The sequence below is a fragment of the Carassius auratus genome, chromosome 40, assembly GCF_003368295.1.
Source record: "Carassius auratus strain Wakin chromosome 40, ASM336829v1, whole genome shotgun sequence".
Taxonomy (NCBI): Eukaryota; Metazoa; Chordata; class Actinopteri; order Cypriniformes; family Cyprinidae; genus Carassius; species Carassius auratus.
Genome location: NC_039282.1, coordinates 5423849 through 5447004, shown reverse-complemented (window position 1 = coordinate 5447004; position 23156 = coordinate 5423849). Strand labels below are relative to the sequence as shown.

Here is a 23156-nt window from a genome sequence, read left to right as displayed (position 1 = left end):
TTAGATACAGCAAAATGTAAAAACATCTCAACTTTTCAGAATGCCGCAAGCGCACCGCGGGTCATGTGACAAGAACTAACCAATCAGCTTCATCCTTTCCCGTAACAACGTTGAGAGCTCAGCCAAGATGAAGGAACAGCTGATCATAGTTGTATATGGATTGCAATTTTGAAATAAATTCAGTAGCAGAGCTACTGCAAGCGATTTTTAGAGCTGCAAATCCATTTATCCTTCGCTGAAATTTCCGCGTCTCATGGAGAGAGCACGTCATTGTTGCTTAGCAAAGACAGACGCCTCAGGAGAAAGACGCGCTTAGCGTTTTCCATGCGTTTTTAGGCACGATATGTGAACGGTCCCTAAGGCGCTCGCTCACTCAGCACGCGCTGAAGGCTCGTTGCAAAATGTCTAATGCATTTAACAGACCAGAAATATAAGATCCTAAAATAACCAACAGGTCTGGTGTTTGGGTTGGATTCCCTGTAAGCTATAGTGTCTGAATGCTGCAGGGATAGTTTGCTGCGTGCATGTTTCTCCTTTTTTTCGTCTTTTCCCAGATAGTACTGACGCATATATCCCAGATATTCCCGCTGTTTTTTGTTTTTGTTTTTTTTTTGTAATCCCGCTGGTGTACCCTGTCATGTTGCAGATGCGACATACCGTTGTTTATTTATCCACCACTCTCTTGCCATCACCATTATAGCTTAAAGGGAATCCAAAGTGCATCCAAACACCAGACCTGTTGGTTATTGGAGGATCTTCTGATTTCTAGTCTGTTAAACGCATTGGCTATTTTGCAACGAGCCTTCAGCGCGTACTGAGTGAGCGAGCGCCTGCTGAGTAGCCTAACATAAACATATAAGATGGTGTTTTTTTCTTCTTCGGGAGTGTCAGGGGCGTTGCCTGTTACGTTGTTTGGGTTATTGGGCTACCTTGTTGAACGCATATCATTATATTTCTTTCTCTCTCTTTTTTTTTTTTTTTTCAAATATAATTAATTACTCCAACGAACCGTTCGGTATACATAATGCGTACCGCGTACCGAACCGAAAGCGTCGTACCGAACGGTTCAATACGAATACGCGTATCGTTACACCCCTAATAACTAACATTAAAGTTGAAACAGCTTGGATGTTGGTGTGTAAGAAGTCTGCAACTTTTTGCAGTACTTTAATGTAGTGCTTATCCAGTAAAATACAAATATTTGTATTTATTTTGAGTTGCATTTATGCAAATACTTACTCAAAATAACCATTTCAGCAATATGTGTGAAAGTTTTGTTTATTTAATCGTATTTGGCATTTCATAGCCTCTTAACTGAATATTTTATAAGCACTTATGCATTATTCTCCTGTTTGTTAATGAACTGTGTACATCTTGGAGCTACAATGTTAATACAGGCGTAGTTCATAACACAATGGAGATATATTTAATGTGGATGCATATTGTACATTCTTTACAGCAAATCTGTTCCCTCCTTATGGATAACGTCTGGTACAGACTCTTCATCCCTACCTGTCTAACAGATTTTAGGTGCTATTTATGGCCCCAGTGATTCTTTTTAAGCTTAAACATCATGAAAAAGCATAATGTTACTTATTTGTCACTTAATAATGAATATATAATGAACAAAACAAGTGATAAACACATCTTTTCTAATTATGCAATTTGTCTTATTTTAATTTATATAATTCTTAATTTCAGTGTTTCTATACACACATCTTATTTTAGTGTCATTGAGATTATATTTATTAATATTTTAAGTCATTTTTTTATTTTCTGTTTTTAATTTAATATTTTGTAATTTATTTGTTTTTGTCTTGACTTTATAGTTTTTATTAATGCTTATTAATGCTAATGCATAGTTAAACTTGAAGATTAAATAAAGAAATAACTGTTCCGTTGTCACAGATAAATGAGTGTTGCCAGCATTCATCTATTTTGAAGCAAAACTACACAGCACTGAGCTCTTCGTAAGCTGCTTGCTCTGTAGAACGTTGTTTGTTTAATTCAGCACCTCAAGGTCTTTGAGGACATTTTTCAGACCATTTTTGAAGTATATTTTTTGCACACCAGGGTGACAAGGAGCATGCAATTCTCCAGTCATTACTTCCTGTCTACAGGATTACAAATATGGAGAACACAAAGGCCAAATTCCCTTAATAATCCTTCAGTAAGAGTTAAAACTAAAGAATATAGTTCTGATGTGCAGAACAAGATTGTTGAGCTTCACAAAATTTAAAGTGGGTGTAAGGAAAGAGCTAAAGCATGTAAAAGCCCCATTTCCACAATCAGGGCAATAATTAAAAAGTTCCAATCAACTAAAGATGTAACAAATCTGCCTGGAAGAGGAAGTGTGTCTATATCCTCCTAAGGCACGGTGGGGAGGAGCGTTTGAATGTGCTGAACTGAAGAGAAGAAGCACCAACATTATTTTGGGAAATAGACACTACAATAATTGGGTGCCAATAATTGTGGCTAATGTGAACTAGAGATAATAAGATTTGGACACCACTTTCCATTGTTTTATTTCAATGATGGGTTAGAATTTTTTTTTTTTTTTTTTTTTTTTTGTGAAAGATCAACAATATAAATGGTGCAGATTTATTTTCACAGCTGCCCTTTCTCATATTTACCAAGGGTGCCAATATTAGTGGTTGGTACTGTAAATGACAATTGGTTTTTATAATCTGACTTTTTATTATTTTTACTCACAAAAGTCATAGACGCACATGGCAGCGGTACAGAGAATGACCCAACATCTGTCACATAATTTCCCTTTCACCCTCAGCTTGTGCTTTCATTCATTCTCCTTTTTATTCCCACTTTACTTTTTTCATTTTGAAACTTTGTTTCTGTTTTTGACTTATTTTTCTGCCTTTTGTTTTTCTCTCTTTCTCTTCCCATTCCCCTTTTTCCTTGTTTCTCTGTTGTCCTGTCGTTGTTCCTGCGCTTGGAAAATGGACGGACCATCACATGCACTCATAACGCAAACATCCTGGTGCCAATACTCTTCCTCCTTCCCTTCATTGTGTTATTGTGTGAATGTTTCTGCCTGTCATCTTCTGTTGGTCTTTGTGTTTTGTAGTCACTCAGAGTGGATCTTCAGTCTCCTCTCCTCTAGTGTCCCTTCTGCTGTCTCCGTTATTGCTGCTTTTGCTTTCATAGAGTCGAGGAAATGTCTTTTCCTCATGTTGAGGGTCCTCTTTGTGATTTGTCTCTGTATCTCTCTAATGTGAGCCTCATAGACAAGAGTACCTCCAATTTAAGAAAATAAAAAATATATTCTGTTTCAGATGACAAAAATCTTAAAACGACTTGCTTTTTAATTAATTTAATTTTAATAAAAATGTTATATTGCTTCCAGTCTATAGACATTTGTACTGTACTGTACATGATAATTTTGCCATGAGTTTAATGCGTAAACAACCTGCGTGACCATAGCAACTCGGGATTATCAGAGATGGATCCATTAATGTTTTATCTTGAATTAAGTAATTATTATATTATCATTATATTATCACGAGTTGCTATGGTCACGCAGGTTGTTTACACATTAAAAACATGTCATTCCCTCAACATAAGAAGTCGTGGCCATGGGAAATGGATGTTGTTCCCTCAACATAGCATCTCGAGGCCACGACATAAGGATATCATTACCTCGACAAAATTATCTCGTGGCCACGACATATTATCACGTTCCCACGAGTTATTATGTCTTGGCCACGACAATACTAAGTAAACGAACAAATCACCTTACAGGCACCATATATAATACCTTAATAACTGTTTTAATATTTAATGCAGGTTTATGGAGGATCTGTTTTTGGGGTAGTTTTAAATGCAATGTAACCCTATTCTCTAAAGGGGCAGAGCTTAGCGGATAGTTGCAAAAACAATGGAGACATAATGATACGGAAGATCATGAGTTTTTAGAGACGAATAATAATAATGTATGGCCTCTGTGGGCTTCTGTGTGTTTTGAAACAACCATTACTTTTCCGGTTCCATGTAGTGCTGCTATGATTTGTTTCGTCTTAAAGAGTGAGAGAGTGAAACACTAAGCTAAAAGAAGAGAGAGAATATATTTTGTCTGTCTTATATTCTTCTTTTGCTCTATGGATAGTTTGAACTAAAACTGTACCTGTCCTTTGGGATCAAACTTTGTAACAAAACCTTCAGATGTTATTTTATTACTTAAAAGACTTTTTGAGGCGTCTACTTACTGTAATGTTTGGAAAAACACTAATGTATTAATGTCATCACTAGGCCTATTGTTCACATGTGGCATTATTAAATTATTATTAAATTTTTATATAATGTTGTAGTGTACTTTTTTTTATCCAAAAAAGTTTTGAGTAAAGTTTTTTTTGCACTTATTTAAAAAAATTGCTGTGAAAAAAGTAGTATTTGTAAAATATTATTAGAATTTAAAATAACAACATGATCTTTCAGAAATTATTATTATTATTAATGTTGAGAACAGTTGTGCTGCTTAATATTTTTGTGGTAAAATCAGGATTCTTTGATGAAGAGAGTTCAAAGGAACAGCATTTTAAAAAATATTTTAAATATTTTAAGTGTTTATTTATGCATTTAATTATTTTTAAATCTTACTCAACCAAACTTTTGAACAGTGGTGTATGTGTAATTTGCAATAACACAATAAGTGACAAACTGTCATTAATAGCCTTTATGTTGTGCCAGTTGCCATCATACCATCATGATCTTAAAGGGTTAGTTCATCCAAAAATCTAAATTATGTAATTAATAACTCACCCTCATGTCGTTCCAAACAAGTGAGACCTCCATTTATCTTTTGAACACAGTTTAAGATATTTTAGATTTAGTCCGAGAGCTCTCAGTCCCTCCATTGAAGCTGTGTGTACGGTATACTGTCCATGTCCAGAAAGGTAAGAAAAACATCATCAAAGTAGTCCATGTGACATCAGAGGGTCCGTTAGAATTTTGAAAATTGAATTGAAAATAAAATTGAATTGAATATACATTTTGTTCTAGGGGTGCTCCGATCACGATCAGCCGATCATTAATGCGCATCTCGTCAGTAAAGCCGGATCTCTAATCAGCGGTTAATTCCATCAGGTGCGTGATTTCACATAGAGCAGCTGTTACTACACAGAGCCGTTGTTAATAGAGAAGCGCATAACGATCGGCCGATCGTGATCGGAGCACCACTATTTTGGTCCAAAAATAGCAAAAGTATATATTTATTCAACATGGTCTATTCTTCCGTGTCTGTCGTGAGAGAGTGTTCAAAACAAAGCAATTTGTGATATCCGGTTTAAAGTCGTAATTTTTTGCTATTTTTGGACCAAAATGTATTTTCGATGCTTCAAAAAATTCTAACGGACCCTCTGATGTCACATGTACTACTTTGATGATGTTTTTCTTACCTTTCTGGACATGGACAGTATACCGTTCACACAGCTTCAATGGAGGGACTGAGAGCTCTCGGACTTCAGGCGCGGTCACGCTAGACTTTAAACGTGCGAAATTATTTCGGACGCTACTGCGAATATGGGCGGGAGCAAGACAAAACGGTCTCTCCTCAATTATCACAACATGGATTGATATGTGCTTGTACTGTGTCTCTTGCGACGGCGTCGAAAGCGTCTTATTATATTGTACTCTCTGTATCTGTCTCTCTATTTAAATATATACACCCTAAGCAATAAAAAATTATAAAACGTCCCCATTAAGATGTATCATCTGTTCCTGTTTCCTGTTGACACTACAAACCATGCAGCTTCTTTTTTTATTTTATTTTTTATAATCTTTTAAATACGCTGCTCTACAGCTAAAGTTATAGCGCTTCCTTCATTTTTGGATTTCTGTAAAGAGAGGTCACGCAGTGACGTATCGATCTTCTACTGGTCCCACATCTTCACGTGATGCGAATTCGCAGGTCAGAGTTCACCAAACTTGAACTTTGGAACGCAGCGAAATGCTAAATTTTTCGCATAAGCTTGCGTTTCCGGTCTGACGCATTCGCATGCGCATGAATGGAAGTCAATGGAGAGAAAAGTGCAGTGTGACCGCCCCATTAATCTAAAATATCTTAAACTGTGTTCCGAAGATAAACAGAGGTCTTATGGGTTTGAAACAACATGAGGGTAAGTTATTAATGACATAATTTTAATTTTTGAGTGAACTAACCCTTTAACTGTAATTGGTGTTTATGGCTTATGGCTTAAGTTATTATTATTATTATTATTATTATTATTATTATTATTATTATTATTATTATTATTATTAACTACCGATGATAAACAAAAAATATGAAGGTTGGAAAGATGCAGGCAAACCAATGTCATTCCAAACCTCTGTGACTTATTTTATTACATTGATATGAAGGAAGATATTTTGTAGAATGTTGGTAACACATTTAATTTACATTTAATCATTTAGCAAACACGTTTTTCATCTAAAGCAACTTACAAATGAGTGACAGTTTCCATTGACTTCCATTATATGGACCCAAATACAGTGAAACTCAATTGGAACCAAAACTGTTTGGTTGACATTCTTCAAAATATCTTCTTTTGTATCAGCGGAATAATTTAGGTTTTTAGAGTTAATGATGATAGATTTTTGTTCCAAACTTAAAATTGTATTATATATTCACAGAGTGCACAATGCTGTCAAAAGGGGGAGTTGTTAGCTTTGCCTTGTTGCTTTCACCGATTGTCTTCGCTTTGCTGAATCCTGGTAGTCTTATGATCTGAAAATAACTCATGCTTGCGTGACTGTTACATTGTGTGCTTCTTCAGTTTGGGCTGATGATCCTCCTGCTCTGTCTATGTGTCTGTATCTCTCCTGTTTCTCCTCAAGACTCCATGGAAGATGGCACGGGCCTGAACACTGGAGTAATTGTTGGTATTCTTATACTGGTGTGTGTGCTGCTCTTGCTGATCGTGGACGCCACCTGCTGCTTCCTCAATAAGTGTGGCATCCTCATGTGCATCTGCGGTAAACCCAGACAAGGCACCAAGGGCAAAGACATAGAGACAGGCAAAGCTGCCTTTGTGTGAGTATCCACAATGTTCATGCACTATATACATATAATTGACTCAAATAAGCTCTTATCACACATCGAGAGCAGTCGAGGGCCCTGCATATGAAGCATATGAATATCAAGCATAAATTCAGGCACATAAGCTGTTCTAGCTGTTAAAGTCCTCCAACCACTGTGAAAGAATCAAGATCTTCTCTTATGCCACAGCTTTAGTGATCTCATCAAACTCTTCTCATTGCTGTGTAATGAGCAGATGTGTGTCCATTTTCACTGCATGCAGTCAAGATGTGTCTAAAGAGCACATTGTAGAAGTGAGGACAGAAGAAGAGGCCACAGCGAATCATGATGCAGAAGGCCATCCTGAGCCCAATGAGACCACGCCGCTTACCGAACCAGAGTAAGCTCACTGTTATGTGAAAGTACTGTGCTCAATTACTGAATCACATAATCACAGAACATCTGCAATGGCATTAAATCAATGTTTCCTACACCCTAAATATAACCATTTGAATCCACCTCAGCTATCTAGCTTCTATTTTTAAACTTAGTGTAAAGACAACATGAAACAGCATTTTGCAGTGCATTTAAAGCTGCAGTAACTAGTGACCCCAAAGGGAACTGTAAAAACGTAAAAATGAACACACACACATACACACACGCGTTGGTTTTTGTGAAAATTGAGGACATGTCATAGGCGTAATGGTTTCTATACTGTACAAACTGTATATTCTATCGCCCTTCACCAACCCTACCCCTACACCTAACCCTCACAGGAAACTTTGTGAATTTTTAATTTCTCAAGAAAACTAATTCTGTATGAAGTATTTTGAAAAATGGGGACATGGTTAATGTCCTCATACTGTAAGTCACCCTCTCTTTGTAATACCTGTGTCATACCCATGTCATTATACAGAGTTGTGTCCTGATATGTCACAAAAAAAGAGCACACACACGCACACACACACACACACACACAAAACACATTTTCAAACACGTTTCCTTGAACTTATACTGACATAGTGGTGCAAATGTATCTTGACAAAGAAATGCACTATTTGCAATAAGCTGTTATTAGTTTTTTTTTTTTTTTTTTTTTTTTTTTACGAGCAAAGAGTGTGATCTCAATATTATTTCATCAGAGAATCCTGAAAAAAAGTATAATGGTTTCCAAAATGTTTCCTGAGCAGCAATTTAGCATATTGAAATGATTTCTGAAGGATCTTGTGACAGTGAAGTTTGGATTAATCTCTGCTGAAAATTCAGCTTTGCCATCACATAAATAAATTACATTTTAAAATATATTAAATTCGTTAAAAAATGTAAAAAAAAAAAAAAAAAAAAAAAGTATTGTAATAATATATAATATAATTTTTTATAATTTTTTTTTCATACTCTTACACCCCCCCCCCACTATATTTCATATTTTAAATCAAGTACTCCCTCTAGTGACCATTAATTGTAACACCACTATTGCAATGCATGCAGTAATGTATTTCAAATGAGTATTGCATATGTGCTGTAACCACATACCAAATAATTTGGTGTCTCTCCCTTAATGTCTCCGCTCTTTGTCAACATTTCTCGTCTGTGACGCTGTTCTCTCCCTCTACTCACAGGCAAGTTACGGAAACTGCCTCTGCGGTGGTGGACTTGCCTCTTTCCTTTCCCACTAACTCAGACACAGTCACTGACACCTTTGACCTCAGCCAGAGCAGCCCAGTTAGCGAGAGCACCACTCTCACCTCCAGCATCACAGCAGCTCCCTCCGACTCTCCTAACCCCGTCCACATGACACCACCCAACAGCAGCACGCCCAAATCTCACACCAAACCCTCCAGCTCATCTCCCCCGTCTTCCGACCCGGCTAATGTTACTCTCCTGGTAGACCTGGGTGATTCCTCAGAACCACAAGCTGAGGTTCCTCGTGTGGTCCCTTCAGAAGAACCAGTCCCAGTGCCTCCTCCTCCCCACTTCAACGCAGTCCAACCAGCTTCTGTAAACTCAAAAAACACAGAAAACGAATTAGAGTCGCCCGAGTCTCATGCCACTTTAAATCCCATCAGCCCACAGGGCAGCGTCACAATCCCCTTAGTGAATCATGAACATGAGATTGATGGAGAGCTCCCACTGGCTCCAGACACAGACGTCCCTCAGGATAGGTCACATGCTGGCTCCGGTGGCCCATCTGTTCCAGCACAGGACGAGTATGGATCTCTAGATGCTCTCTAGATGTTAGATGTTTGTTGTAATTTCACTGCATGTGGTCATCTGAATCAGTGAATGTGCATGCATTCTTTAGACTTGCTCATGTAAAGGTTGAGGCAAAAATAAAAATCAAGTTATTTACAAGCCTTATGTCATTCCAAACATGAGAACAAAGGGGACAATAACTATAAAAATAACTATAACTGTAAATCATTTTATGAGAACAGGGAAGTATAACAAAGGAACTATATCATTATTAATGTGAATTCACCACCTTGACTGACAGGAAGTATCCTTTTGAAAGTGACTTCTGCGTGAGCTTTGCTTCATACAACGCAACAATATTAGCAATAGACAATGAACCTTTTCCCCACAAAATTTCTTAAAACCTTATGGAGTCATATAAGAGTTAGATTAAGAATAAATAAACAGTGTACTGTGAAATAGTTGCTCTAAATGTCTTATATGTGTTTTTTGCTGCATGCACTCAAAATCTAACAATGCCACCAGTTTAGTCTGAGTTGTTTTTTGTAATGAAAACATGCATTGTGCGAACAGTCTATGTTGACTTCCCAATTATTATAATTTTTTCTTTCTGGTTATGTAGTTCAAAAAGTGGGGTTTGCATCAGTTTTGCTAAAACACTTAGCTTGTTTATTAAAAGTATTAGCAGAAAGAGTCTATTTCAGATGTAAGTGCATTGTACCTAAATGATTCCGAATCAGTGTTGGAATTGATAAAGTCTCATCGATGGTGAGCTGTGAATCGCTGCAACCCAGTGAGCTGAACTTGAGAAATGAGTCCAGTTGGTGAATCATTCAGACCAGTTTCATCAACGCGACTAACTGATTCATTTATTAAATGGACAGAAGAAATAAAGTCAGACCGGTTTGGAATGACATGAAGATGAGTAAATGATTACAGTGTTCATTTTTGACTGATCTGTCTCTTTAATGGTTTCAATCACAGGAAAATATCGGATGATGAGAAGAGTACGACTGAAAACGCAGACCTGAAGAAAGTTGCGCCAGGAACTGGAGCAGAAGCCAGCGACCTCACACAAACAAACGCCACTGAAAGTAAAGCATGAGAGGACAAGTGAAGGAGGAAAAGCGTCGTGGTGACCACAAACGTGTCTGTTTAACAGTGCCCTTAATGAATTTTCTGAACAAAACGGTGTATCTACAGACAGAAGTTTCACGTACAATGTATGTATGCTTTTTTTATTTTTGTTGATTTAAGTGAAACTTCCAGAAGTTTCTGTATCAGAGTTAAACAGACATCAAATTCATATAATTCAAAGATATTCTTATAGAGGTTCTTGTGTTTCTTTGTAATTTTTTATCTATTTTTTTTTTTTCTGTCAGATAATTATTATAGCAGGTCATTAAGTTATTCAGGAAAATGATTTATTTAGTAATACACATGCAGTTTATTTACAAAGTACATTGTTAAAATGTAAATGATTTCTCCTATTTTTTTATCGTGAGTGTTCGAGGGCTAGGTTCGATTTGTTGTTAGTTTTGTATTTTATTATATTTTATCATTCTATTTTATTTACTCTTTACTATTTTGCCTGTTGAATGATAACTCATAATGGCAGTTATGTAAAGACAACAAATATCCTAAGATATTTTAACATACTGTTATATGACCGAAAGTCTGATAAAGATTTCAAAATAACCATTTGATTCGCTGCTGAAGTCTTTATTAAATCAGTTTTTACAATTATCGTGTGTTTCTAATGTTTGGGATTTATACATTAAATCATTCCTCCAACATTCTCCTAAAGCATCAACTTGAACTAAAATATCTGCTCATTTTTTATACCTTGTACCTCTGGAGAAAAGTTTCACACCGTCACCTGCAAGCTTGTGCTATGAATATCTTTGTTGTCTTTGTAATTTTTTTTTTTTTTACGAAAATTCCCATAGCTTTGGATGGAGCAACGGCTGAGTGTCTTTTCATATGAATCTGGACTGATAGGACACGTGACTCTGAGAAGAGTTCTTATATCATCACTCATTGCATGACTGTCTGCTTGCCCATGTCTTATATTAAACCAGACTGGCCTGAGCTGTACCACCTCAGTTTATGGCAGTCTGGTGGAGAAATGGTGAGGGTTGTGGTTTCTGGATGTTTTCATGATTTCGATGCATATAATGTTTTGGACAGAATGGAAGGTCGTTTTGTTTGCCCATTGAACTCAAGTTGTTCAGTTGTTCACTGACAGTTTGCTCCCAAAACTGTAAATCGTTTCATGTATATGAGGATTTGACCCATGAAATCGCAGTATAATGGGTGAGCTTTAGAATGATAAGCAAAGAACATGTTGTAAATGGTGTTGATCTAACATCTTTTAATTAAACTCATTAAAACATGAAACTTTCTCTTGGTTTGTTTTGTTCGTTCCGTATCATAAAAGTAAATATTATCTCTCTGCATGTTTTTATTTGGTTGATTCATAAAGATATAGACATTCTGATGTTTTTAAAATGCAAATTCAGATTAATGGTCATTTTACTTTTAAGCATTGTAAACAAATGTATTTTTTTTATCCATCAAAAATTTACATTTAAAATGACAAAAAAAAGTTCTGAAGATGCTTTGGAGGAGATCCTGTGGTGTTAGTGGTAGTGGAAAATGGGTTACTTTGTAATATTTTTTAAGTGCCACTCTGGAGTATATATGTATAATGTATGCATTGTATCCTTGTTGAAATTCCCACCTTGGACACAAAAGGAGAAAGTACCTACCAATCAATTACTTTACTTTATCAGCAGGTGGCACTATTTCACAAGCCTCAAATGTTAGTGGACGTGCTTTCATATAAACATACTTAACGCTAACATACGTATTAATTGTATTTAATATGCATTAAATGCAAATCATAAATGTTTTGAATACAACTTATTTCAATCTCTGATTTAAAAGGGATTTTTTTTTTTTTTTTGACAAGAATTGTCTAGGTGTATATGCGAAAAGAATGAAAGTGGTGTTTGATAAAAACGTGTAGGCTATTTTATTATTTATTTAAGTAAATTAATAGTTTAAAGTTCCGGTTGAGTGCAAAAGATATTCTGAAGAATGTAATCAAACATTTGACGGTAGCCATTGACTGGTACTGAAAACAGCACTGTAGTTATAGGTGGCAATATTAAGTAGACATTACAGTACAGTGGCTTGCTAATTATTTCGGGGTTATTCTTCAAAGTTACTTGACGTTTAGGGAATGAAGCAGGATGTTTACAGATAAAACGACTGTGGCAAGATAAGGTAAGAGACACTGGAACGGTGCTTTTGCGTGTGGTTTTCTCATTCATTCTCCCCCGTGTTAGCTCTTTCACTGCAGTCATGATCTTTAAAGTTATTATAAACATCGTATGATGTATGTGTACTGCACGCCGGGCTGTATTTCGCTGTAAGTTAGTCGTAATATTTTCAATTTCAGTCATATGCAAATGACTATTAGGAGTTTTGGTTTAATTCCAGTGCTGTTTTCATCACCCGCATCCTCTAATAATCGCAGGGTTCCCGCGCGCCTCTGTGAAAACAGCGAGCCATTGCGTTGACGTCACGGTGATGATGATGATTGGAATCCGCACGGCGAGTGTAGTGCGCGTGAAGCGGCTCCCGTGGACCTCAGTATGTTGATGCCTTAATAACAAGTGTTCAATTTACGCGCCAATCGCAGGTAAGTGAAAACAACTTAACCGGTTACAGCTTAATGGTTCTTCCAGATGCTGAGTATGGCGGGATAAATTCTTATTAGTTGGTGAAAGTGCTGCGAGAATGAGTTCGTTTTGCGTTAAGGATGCAACTTGTTTCTTGGCTTTAAAGATATTGCACGCGCCTAAGTGTTCATGGATCCTGCTCATGCATGCTCATTTACGCTTTCAGGACACGTAGACTTTAAGTGTTATGAAAAGAATTACGTTTATGAAGTGACTGCTGTAATTGTTGCTTAAAAGAACTTGTCAGTCAGGTGCATTAGCGCTCGCCAGCGCAGGAAAGACTGCGAATAGCTACAGACTGTTGCGCGGAGGAAACACGACTGTCTTCGCTGGCTCAGATCTGTTGCTTATGCTGTCATATTTAGCAAGCGTAATGTAATCGTACATTTTATATAGTCAAATATAGAAAGGTCGATACATAGATATGAGGTTCCAATAAACTGTAACTCACGGTTTCAGTTTATTTGTGCGATTTGAAGGCTGGAAGATTATGAGGGTTCAACCTTTTCAGGGTTGTCATGAGGCACAAGGTGTATCCGTACCTTTTTTTTTTTTTTCATTCACTCACGCATAAAAAGAATAAAATAAAATCCAATCTTGAGGATTGACAAAAGACCATATATACATAATAATAATAATATATATATATATATATATATATATATATATATATATATATATATATATATATATATATATATATATATATATATATATATATTAACCATAATAGGTTTGACAGATGTTGATTAATCCATATTCATATTGTTAATTAGTTATCCATTTTTCAATATCAAGACCAGCATTAAATGGCACCATTTGTTGAGACCACGGGAGATTAAGTAGAAAACTGTGAATATGGATTTAAAACCTGTTTGTATATTAAATATTCACAGGTCAAATAATTTCATATTTCATTGTTATTTGAATAAATGGTTTAGCTTTTTCAACAACCATTTCTGCTTCAGTGAGATTTTACAAAATGCTTATAATACTAGTCAGAAAAGAAAAGTGAATCGTTATTACGTTTAACAGTTAAACATAAAAATATGTATTGGTATTAGCTGATCAGTATATAATATATAACTGCTTTCAGACAATCAGCCTTATCATTTATTATACTGCAGCTGTATGTGTCACAATAGTTATGTGATTAACATGTCACTCTTGGGGTGAGATTTTATTCTTCTCTACTGCTGGAATGTTCCTGGGTGTTAATACAAAATTAAAGGTACAATTAAAACAAATTGTTTCTTGCCTGAAGAACTGTATCATAAATGCAAGTTCCTCTCAAGCATGTGCCGAATGCCGTCGGTCCAGTTACTCCTGGCAGCCTTCCACTACTATTGCTGCAATTGCGTAACATTAAGTACATGTTGTGACGATTGGCCTGTGCCTCAGCAACAACAACACCCCTTTGACTTTTTCTCAAAGCACTGAGTTAACCTGTTTGAGTGATGATTAACATGACCTGTGTAACAGAGATGAATGAACCGAGGATTGCGAGTTTTTTTGCACTCTTTTTTGCACATTCTTGTTTTTGTGACATGACTGAATGCCATTTACAGGAGCACTCAAGGAGAGGAGCAAATCCGTGAGATGGTTCGATAAATGTCGATGCAATGGATTTGACTAAAATGGGTGCGATCCACCTCCAGAATCCCAGCCACCCCACATCGCTCCTGCAGAAGGCCAACCAGATGCGACTCTCCGGGACATTGTGTGATGTGGTCATCATGGTGGACAGCCAGGAGTTTCATGCCCACAGAACCGTGCTCGCATGTGCTAGTAAGATGTTTGAGATCCTGTTCCACCGCAACAGCCAACATTACACTCTGGACTTCCTCTCACCAAAGACCTTCCAGCAGATTCTGGAGTACGCCTACACCGCCACGCTCCAGGCCAAGCTGGAGGACCTGGACGACCTGCTGTACGCCGCAGAGATTTTAGAGATAGAATACTTGGAGGAGCAGTGTCTGAAGATTTTGGAAACCATCCAGGCGTCCGAAGAGAATGACACGGATGTGAACATGAATGAAAACGGCGCAGAGGATGCCGATGACCGCAGGATCAAGTACCTTAAGAGCGCATTTTTGTCAAAAAAGCATTCCATATTGGACGGCGGCCATCGACATCACTTGGCGCTGGTCGATAAGAGATCTTCAGGGTCCACCCAACGGGGTCATTCAACTGGCAGCCCGACTAAAGCAGCTGTAGAGGGCCTGATGAGCATGGGACAGTCCATCGTCCAAGAAAACATGGCCCAGAGTTTCTCAAACAACCTCGGTAACTCATCTCCATTGCTAGATAAAATCAAGACTGAGATGATGCAGGTAGACGAGGACTACCAACATGAAGGCTGCTTCCCCAGGAACGGGGAGGGTGGAGGTGACTCCAGGCAACACCGGGACACTCCTGGAACCCCGACCAGAGGTAGCGTCATCACCAGCGCCCGCGAGCTCCACTCCACCGATAGTTCTGCTGATTCCCAAGGAGACAACACTCAAGTGGGTCTGGTCAATATGGCCAGTCTGGCTGATAGACATTTCACCTCACTGTGCTCTATCCCGTCCAATCATAAGAGTGAAAGCATGCTGCCCTTGCCTGTGTCCATGGCCTCGTCGCTACATGTGCCGTCCTCCCTGGCCATGTCGATGGATTTCAGTGCCTATGGGGGGCTCTTCCATCAGAGCTTGATTCAGAGGGAGTTCTTAAGCAAGCTCGGGGATTTCACAGCTAATGTGAAGCATGAGGTCCATGCCCAGAAAGAAAGATGTGAGGTGTGTGATATGGAGTTGCCTGATAGTGAAGCAGCTGAACAACACAGGTGAGTGAAATTATTTGAGACTTTCCCTTTGGTTTATGTTTATTTATTTAAGGAATATAACCCCATGTTTTTTTTTTTTTTTGTCATTATTTATTCACCTGAATGACTTTCTTTCCTAGGTTTCCTAGGCACAAAAAAAGAGAAAAATTTGTAGAATGTTCATGCGGCTCTTTTCCACAGAGCTCTACACTTACTTTTTATTTTTAGGAGCACAGTCACAAATTAGCCTTCACATTATGAGGGGGTTTTTGACTCTTTAAAGTGATTTACAGGGGCAATTTTTTAGATTTATTTTACCTGTTTTTTTTTTTTTTTTTTTTTTTTTTTTTTATATTGAAAGTATGTCATCTTTTATGACAATAAATTCAAAAAAATATTTTTATAATATATATATATATATATATATATATATATATATATATATATATATATATATATATATATTATTATTATTATTTTTTTTTAATTAAAACAATAGAATAGAACAACAAGTTTCAGATCAAAATGAAATCACTATTTATACAAATTAATTTGCTCTAAAAAGTTGGCACAGGAGAACACAAGTGTGGCATGTAGGTATGTTATTTATATACATGAGGCATTATAAAATTAATGAATTCATGTAGAGGTTAATGACTTTAATATACAATTTTGAATATTGAAATATTCAATTATTTAAATAACTGAAATGATACTTTAAACATTAAACTTTAACTGTCCATATGTGGGGGCAAGTCACTGATTTAGTTGATTCTTTCAAATGGCTGATTCATTCAGCACGTGGCTGTATTTATGAATGGGTGAGTGAATCATTGACTCACTTGACTCATTGATGAATATATCTATTGGATATGTTTAACTGAGCAAAATTTGGGTCTTTTCCTTGTATAGTTCCAGAAGATTTGAAATATAGTACAGGAATCGTCTTGATACAGAATGCATTTTTTTTTTGTGTTGAAAAATGCACATCACAAGCAATGGAATGAAAAAAAAAAACCCTGAATTATAAGACACATTGTTTGCATTTTTTAACGTGTGAAACATTGCAAAAAATGTGATCACAACTGTAAACAGATTTTTATCCTTTTTGGGTGAACCTTCTCATTAACGAACATCCTCAGGCTTGTTGAGAGCAGCACAGAGCAGGTTAGAAACATCTGCCAGCTCTACACACCAAGCCTTTATTTCATTTGTGGAAGAACAAGGTCTTCCTCTGCAGAAAAGAAGGGCTGCTTAGTACAGCTTGACCCTGGCCTTCCCTTCATAGCCTCTGAATCGACCAAAAAGATCAGCCAGGAGCAGCTTTGCTCAGATAGACAGATGGATTAAAAGCACTATATTTTTAAGCTCAAACAACCAATAAATATTCATAAAATCAGACACGATTTTTGTTTTCGCACAGAATGTCCTCACACTTCCACTTGGTGGGCACCCAACTGGTGTCACACCGTGTCAAAATAAAATATTTATTGCTGTAGTTGACACATGAAATCCAATTTTCTCCAACCAAAGGCCATCATTATTTCAGTTTTATTGGTTTGGGTTTGACGGATGGCCATGCAGTTTAAACTTGGACTCTCAAACAGTAGGTTGAGCTTTATCTGTATTTATCAGAGTGGAAGATAACCCCGCACTGCTCTCCTTAGTCTCTGTGGTAAAGATGGACTGATAGTGACTTTAGCCTTCTGTCAGATGCAGATAAAGTGGCCACATGTTGTGTGTATTGCGGCACACCTGATACTCTTTCATTCATTCCCACAAATGCTGAACCCAGTGACACCGACCCAGGTTTCCTGTCTGAAGCCATGCTATCAGGTGTTCTCCGTTCCAGTGTGGCGCTAAAACACATAATGCATATTTGGTCTGATCTAATAAGGACATAATGTACATATAATGACAATTTTTATGGTGAACATTTTTAAAAATGAATGAATTCAAGAAATTCAATTTGATATGCAAATTGGGACAATTAGAAAAAAAATAGTAGTAAAAATAGTAGCTTGGCATGATATTTTATTATTATTTCTTACAGTAACAAATTTTAACAAAATGACTTCACTGTTTATTAATATTTGAAAATATTTTGTCTGCCAAATCAACCACATCCAGACAGTAGGTCAGTAGATTATCCAGTCACTAATATTTGTTCATAAACTCAATTTGCCCTTTTCTGGTTTGTGAACAGTGACAGATGTTAAGATCCGCCGACGTCTGACTTGTACACAGGACGTTATGAAAGCCCTGGGGCCCCATGGGGTCATTGTGGTCATGGTGGGGGTGACCCAATACCAATAATAGTTAAACTTTTGCCTCAATTGCGAGAGGCCCTCAAAGTCGCGAATCTTGACCCAAATGCACCCGCCAAATCATTCCCTGTCCTCTGGAACGACTTTAGGCACAACCATCCGTTTGAAATAAACGCATCACACATCACAACAGTCATGCAACAAACACTCCTCTGGATTAAGACCTCTGCGAGCCGCTGTGCTGGTCTCGGTTCCTGCCATGCATGTCATTTCTGCCCCGTGGTCGAGCCGAGGAATGTGCTGCTTTCCACTGAGTGGATTTAATCTGCCGCTGATGTGTACTCACAGTCTACCGCGGGCAGCAGAGAGACGACTGATGCGTGCAGGGGCTCTGGGGACACAGATCAGCTCCGCTGCTTTGGAATCCCTGGAAGCGGGAGATCCTAGAGCACTCACATTGGCCCCGCCGCTCACGACTCTAATTAGATCTTTTGTTATAGAGCAAACAGAGAGAGATTGAGAGACAGAGAGAGGTCAAGAAAGACAGAAGGAATAGAGCTAATAGAGCTACTTCCTGTAGCTTGTAAAGCTGTTTATATAAAATTACTTCACAGTATATGATGGCAAAGCTGAATTTTTAGCAGGCATTACAGCCTTCAGTGTCACATGATCCTTCAGAAATCATTCTAATATGCTGATTTGCTGCTCAAGAAACATTTCTTATTATTAGCAAATGTGGAAACAGTTACGCTGCTCAATATTTTTTGCAAGCCTTGACACAATATCATTCAAATGTTTGGGGTAAGATTAAAATTATAATTTCCACTTTTATTCAGCAAGGATGCATTAAATTGTGACAATAAAAGCATTTATGATGTTACAAAATATAGCTATTTGAAAGAAATGTTTTTCTTTTGGCAATTATCCCATTATTCTATGTAAGTTTAGACATACATGAGGCTGTGAGGGATAGAAGAACAATGCAGTCTGTGGATTGGACAGTTGTTTCACAACATACAATGTAAAATAAAATTAAAAATTAAAAAATTAAACTTAAAAACCTAGATTCAGTCTGTTAAATATTTTAAGTATAATCAACTTGATTGAAGTCATTTCAACTTACATGACATTAGACATTTCAGCTTACATTAAACAGGTTTAATTTCATGTATTTGCTTATGTATAAAAACATATTAAAAATTTATTTTGATGAGTTAATGTAAAACATCAGTTGTATTTGACACTGAAAATATCAAATTTTACAGACTTTTTGTGTGTGTGTGTATATATATATATATATATATGTATACATATATATATATATATATATATATATATATATATATATATATATATATATATATATATATACATATATATATATATATATATATATATATACATATACATATACATGTATATACAAGCTGCACACCACAATTTTCAAATGCTGTTAATAAGAAGAAGAAGAAGAAGAAGAATGTTTTTTGATTATCAAATCAGCATATCAGAATAATTTCTAAAGGATCATGTGACACTGAAGACTGGATTAATCACACTGAAAATTCAGCTTTGACATCACAGGAGTACTGTAAATTACATTTTAATTGGTTAAAAACACAGTTAAAAAAATGAAAACAACTTATTGACCCTTGTTGAACATTGAAACTTTTGAATGAAAGTGTGTACATAGAGCAGTTTAGTAGTAAAGAAACTGAAGATAATCAGTGTCTTCGACATGCCAGGCTTCAGAACTCATCTATTGTCTTCTCAACTGTTGCTTCAGGAGATCTTTTGTTTATTCAGCCTCTCCCTTTATCCTCTGGTTAACTACAATAGCAGCCCTAATTACATACCATTAGTCTCCTGAGAGGACACTGGATGTGCCCGTTCTGAACAGGAAGTTTGGTGGACCTGATTGATATTATCACAGATAATGCCATCTATGCTGCTGATGTCATCTATGTTGGGATCTGAGCTTTAAACAAGAAAAAAACAATAAGAATGGACAATAAGTAGCGAAGTTATTTTCATCAGATCTCACCTTTAACAATGAGTTTGTTGGAGTTACCTAATAGAGTTTCATCCAGTCATGATTATTATGTTTTTTTACTTAAATGGAAACGTAGTTAATTTAAATTTAGAGTAGTAAGTAGTAAGTAGTTAGAGTAGTTGTGTTAAACTACAAAAAATAGATTTACATTTCTGATCTATATTTGATCCATATTTATTTTAATCCATATTTTGGTAAATCCAAGGTTATTTACAAAAATAGATAATAAAATCAATGCAACACAATACAATATAATACCTGAACTCTCTTAAAGATTTAGATTTTTTTGGTTTATATAATGCATTTATTTGATAAACAAAATTGTTTGGCAGTTAGATTTATTAGATTTATGCTGAAACTTTTGTAAATACATGTATTAAATGAACTACTTGATAATAGATTAGTAAAGATAGCTCTAGTGATAGATCATGAATTTACTGAATGATTAGCATGATGTTTATTATGATGTAGAAAGTGTGGAAAGGGTCATAGAAAACACATTGAGCCCATTAATGGATAACCCAGCCTCCGGAGAGGATATGATTTGAGAGAGCATTGCCCTGGTCAAGCTTCATTAGCGCTTCAAGCCCTTCCTGTCCCACAAGACTATGGCCACCCAGTGATCTTTACATTTCTGTCATCTCCGTGGACCTCTGGAATCCAGTTGGTCAAGACTTTAAGCTCTCTAGTATCGTTTCACCCCAAAGCCTGCTATCAGGCAAAGACAGGACTCTTTCAGCGCTTATCATGGCTATCCAGGTCAACTCTTTAGGGTCAGGTCAAACTTCTGACCTCTGGTGCCCTGAGGGTATTTTTTTCTTCTCTTTCTCACATTGTTCTTGTGTTCAAACCCTCTTTTGTGCTTTTGAGTGTGTGTGCGCCTGTTTTCATAGCTCTGGCCATAGCTTTGGGGGTTGGGGGACTTATTGATTGGCGACTTTGAGATTCAGCTGAAAAACAGTGACTTTAGTCACAGTTCCTAAACTCTAGCGTAATATGCCAAAACACAAACTATGCGTCTCGAACCTTTGATCTTGTTGGCTCGGCCACATGTTTTGCTGTCTGTTCACTTGTAACCCAAACGCCTGATCAAAGTAAAAGGTTAGTTTAATCGTTGGATGATGACCTGTAGCCTGAATTTCGCACTACTTCCATGCAGTAATGTGGCTCTTGTGCCAGAGCTCTGGTTGGCTCACTGAGAGAAATAGTCCAGCCCTTTCCCCAGAATCTGTTTGTAGTGCCGGCTTTATTCATGGGCTTACACAAGACTAGCTACTCTCTCATCATAGTGTATATAAGCTTGAAGAAGATGCATAGATACACAGTATTTGGGCTAAATTTGGGCTTTCAATCATTCACAGTCGTACAAAGATATCAGAAATGAAGGATGATCATTTAATGTAACATCTCAAAAAATCAAGGAGTTCAATGTTTTGGTATTTACACAGAATTTTTACATTTACATTGTCAAAAATCATTTTATTATATAGTATTTTGGGCTTGTTTACCAGTAAAATGTCTAAACATCCTTAAAAAGGCTAATTTTCTTGATGCAGATTTACATAAATAAGACCTTTTTTAATAGGATGTACATAATTAAAATGTAGATTTGACTTTGAATTCAAGATAGTCTTTTAAAATAAAGAGTACATTAATAGATAGATAGATAGATAGATAGATAGATAGATAGATAGATAGATAGATAGATAGATAGATAGATAGATAGATATTGTAATTATTTACCCATTTAAAATGATATAATGTGGTAGATAATTCATTTTACTGAGTGAACCCAAAAATGTAATGTTTGATGTGTAAAATTTTGAAAAATATCCAGATAAAGGTCAAGGATTCAGTGTACTATCAAGGACGCTGAATCAAATCTGAGGGATGCATTGTTAAACAAAATCACTGGTTACCGTAAGTCTGCCATGATACTTGTTTGTGTAGGGTCACATTGACCTTGAGTGAGCCACATAACCTTACCTGGAATCTGAGTTTAATAGAATAATAATATTTGTTGAGAGGATGTGATTTATGGTGCCCCACTGAATATCTACATTTTCAGTACAACACAATCATCCGTGGCAAGCATCACGCTGTTGTTACGCCATGTTCCCAGACAACATTTGGCAGCTTTTCCAACCTGCACCTCAGCGTCTGAAGCTTTCTAGACAGAACTCTGTGAAATTACCAGTGGCAATCTTTCAATAGACCTTCAGGGAAACACAGTCAGCTGTGAGGATGTACTCGTGCTGTCATAATGGCACTGGCCTCGCTCACACCAATGCCATCAGGTCACTGAGCATCCTCTGCACGGGTAAATTGAACACTTCCCAATTTGCAGAGGATCTTTCTCTAGCCTTGTGAGGAAAAATGTCAGTGTACCCCACCGCCCAAATGTGGTTTTAATACTATATATCTGTCTGTGTCAATTCATTTTTAATTATTAGTGGTATTTAATGAAGGGATCATTTTAACTTATGCTTTTAGCAAGCCCAAGCGAAAAGTGCACACATCTGTGTGCAACTTATGTCTCTGTCTCTCTGTGTGTGTTACAGACATGGATGACACATTTAATCATGTGACTTGTTGAATAGAGGTGTGCCATTACTTTTCTAAGTGATTAGACAGAATTTTTGACTGTTGGATAATATAGTAATAGTTCAAAAAATGTAGGTGAGTTTGTTTGTTCTTCAAAACAGATATGGAAACATTTAGCATTAAATGCCTCTGCAGCGAATGGGTGCCGTCAGAATGAGAGTCAAAAGAGTTGATACATTTTTCACTAGAGGCAGCGTTATTATGGATTATGGACTTGAATTTCTGATAGAAGCAACAGTTTAAAGTTAAAGTGCCTTGATGGATTTGTTTCTTACAAACACACAGTTTTTATTTTCATGGACTGGAGTTGTGTGAATTACTTCTGGATTATTGTGATGTTTTTAGTGTTCCTGTAGCTCAACTGGTAGAGCACTGCGCTAGCAAGCAAGCAAGCGCAAGGTTGGGGGTTCGATTCCCAGGGAACACATGATATGTAAAAATTGATAGCCTGAAT

The 23156-nt window shown here is 36.8% G+C and overlaps 2 protein-coding genes across 16 annotated transcripts in view; both read left to right on the top strand.

Annotated features, from left to right (window-relative positions):
- Positions 1-11617, top strand: part of LOC113058365 (neural cell adhesion molecule 1-like) — an 80197-nt gene extending 68580 nt beyond the window's left edge. For 10 of the 13 annotated variants that reach the window (XM_026226187.1, XM_026226186.1, XM_026226185.1 and 7 more), the window contains 4 exons: positions 6850-7045; positions 7314-7430; positions 8650-9237; positions 10208-11617. In XM_026226187.1, coding sequence (XP_026081972.1) covers positions 6850-7045; positions 7314-7430; positions 8650-9237; positions 10208-10328 — 1022 coding nt within the window. In that variant the 3' untranslated portion in view covers positions 10329-11617. Of the gene's footprint in view, positions 1-3085; positions 3359-6849; positions 7046-7313; positions 7431-8649; positions 9238-10207 lie in introns of those variants that run through there. The other 3 variants (XM_026226195.1, XM_026226196.1, XM_026226197.1) reach the window with 3 other exon arrangements.
- Positions 11618-12791: 1174 nt separating this feature from the next.
- The window catches only part of LOC113058364 (zinc finger and BTB domain-containing protein 16-A-like), a 59984-nt gene continuing 49619 nt past the window's right edge, over positions 12792-23156 (top strand). For all 3 annotated transcript variants that reach the window (XM_026226183.1, XM_026226182.1, XM_026226181.1), the window contains exons 1-2: positions 12792-12932; positions 14541-15799. In XM_026226183.1, the coding sequence (XP_026081968.1) occupies positions 14595-15799 (1205 nt within the window). In that variant the 5' untranslated portion in view covers positions 12792-12932; positions 14541-14594. The remainder of the gene's footprint in view (positions 12933-14540; positions 15800-23156) is intronic.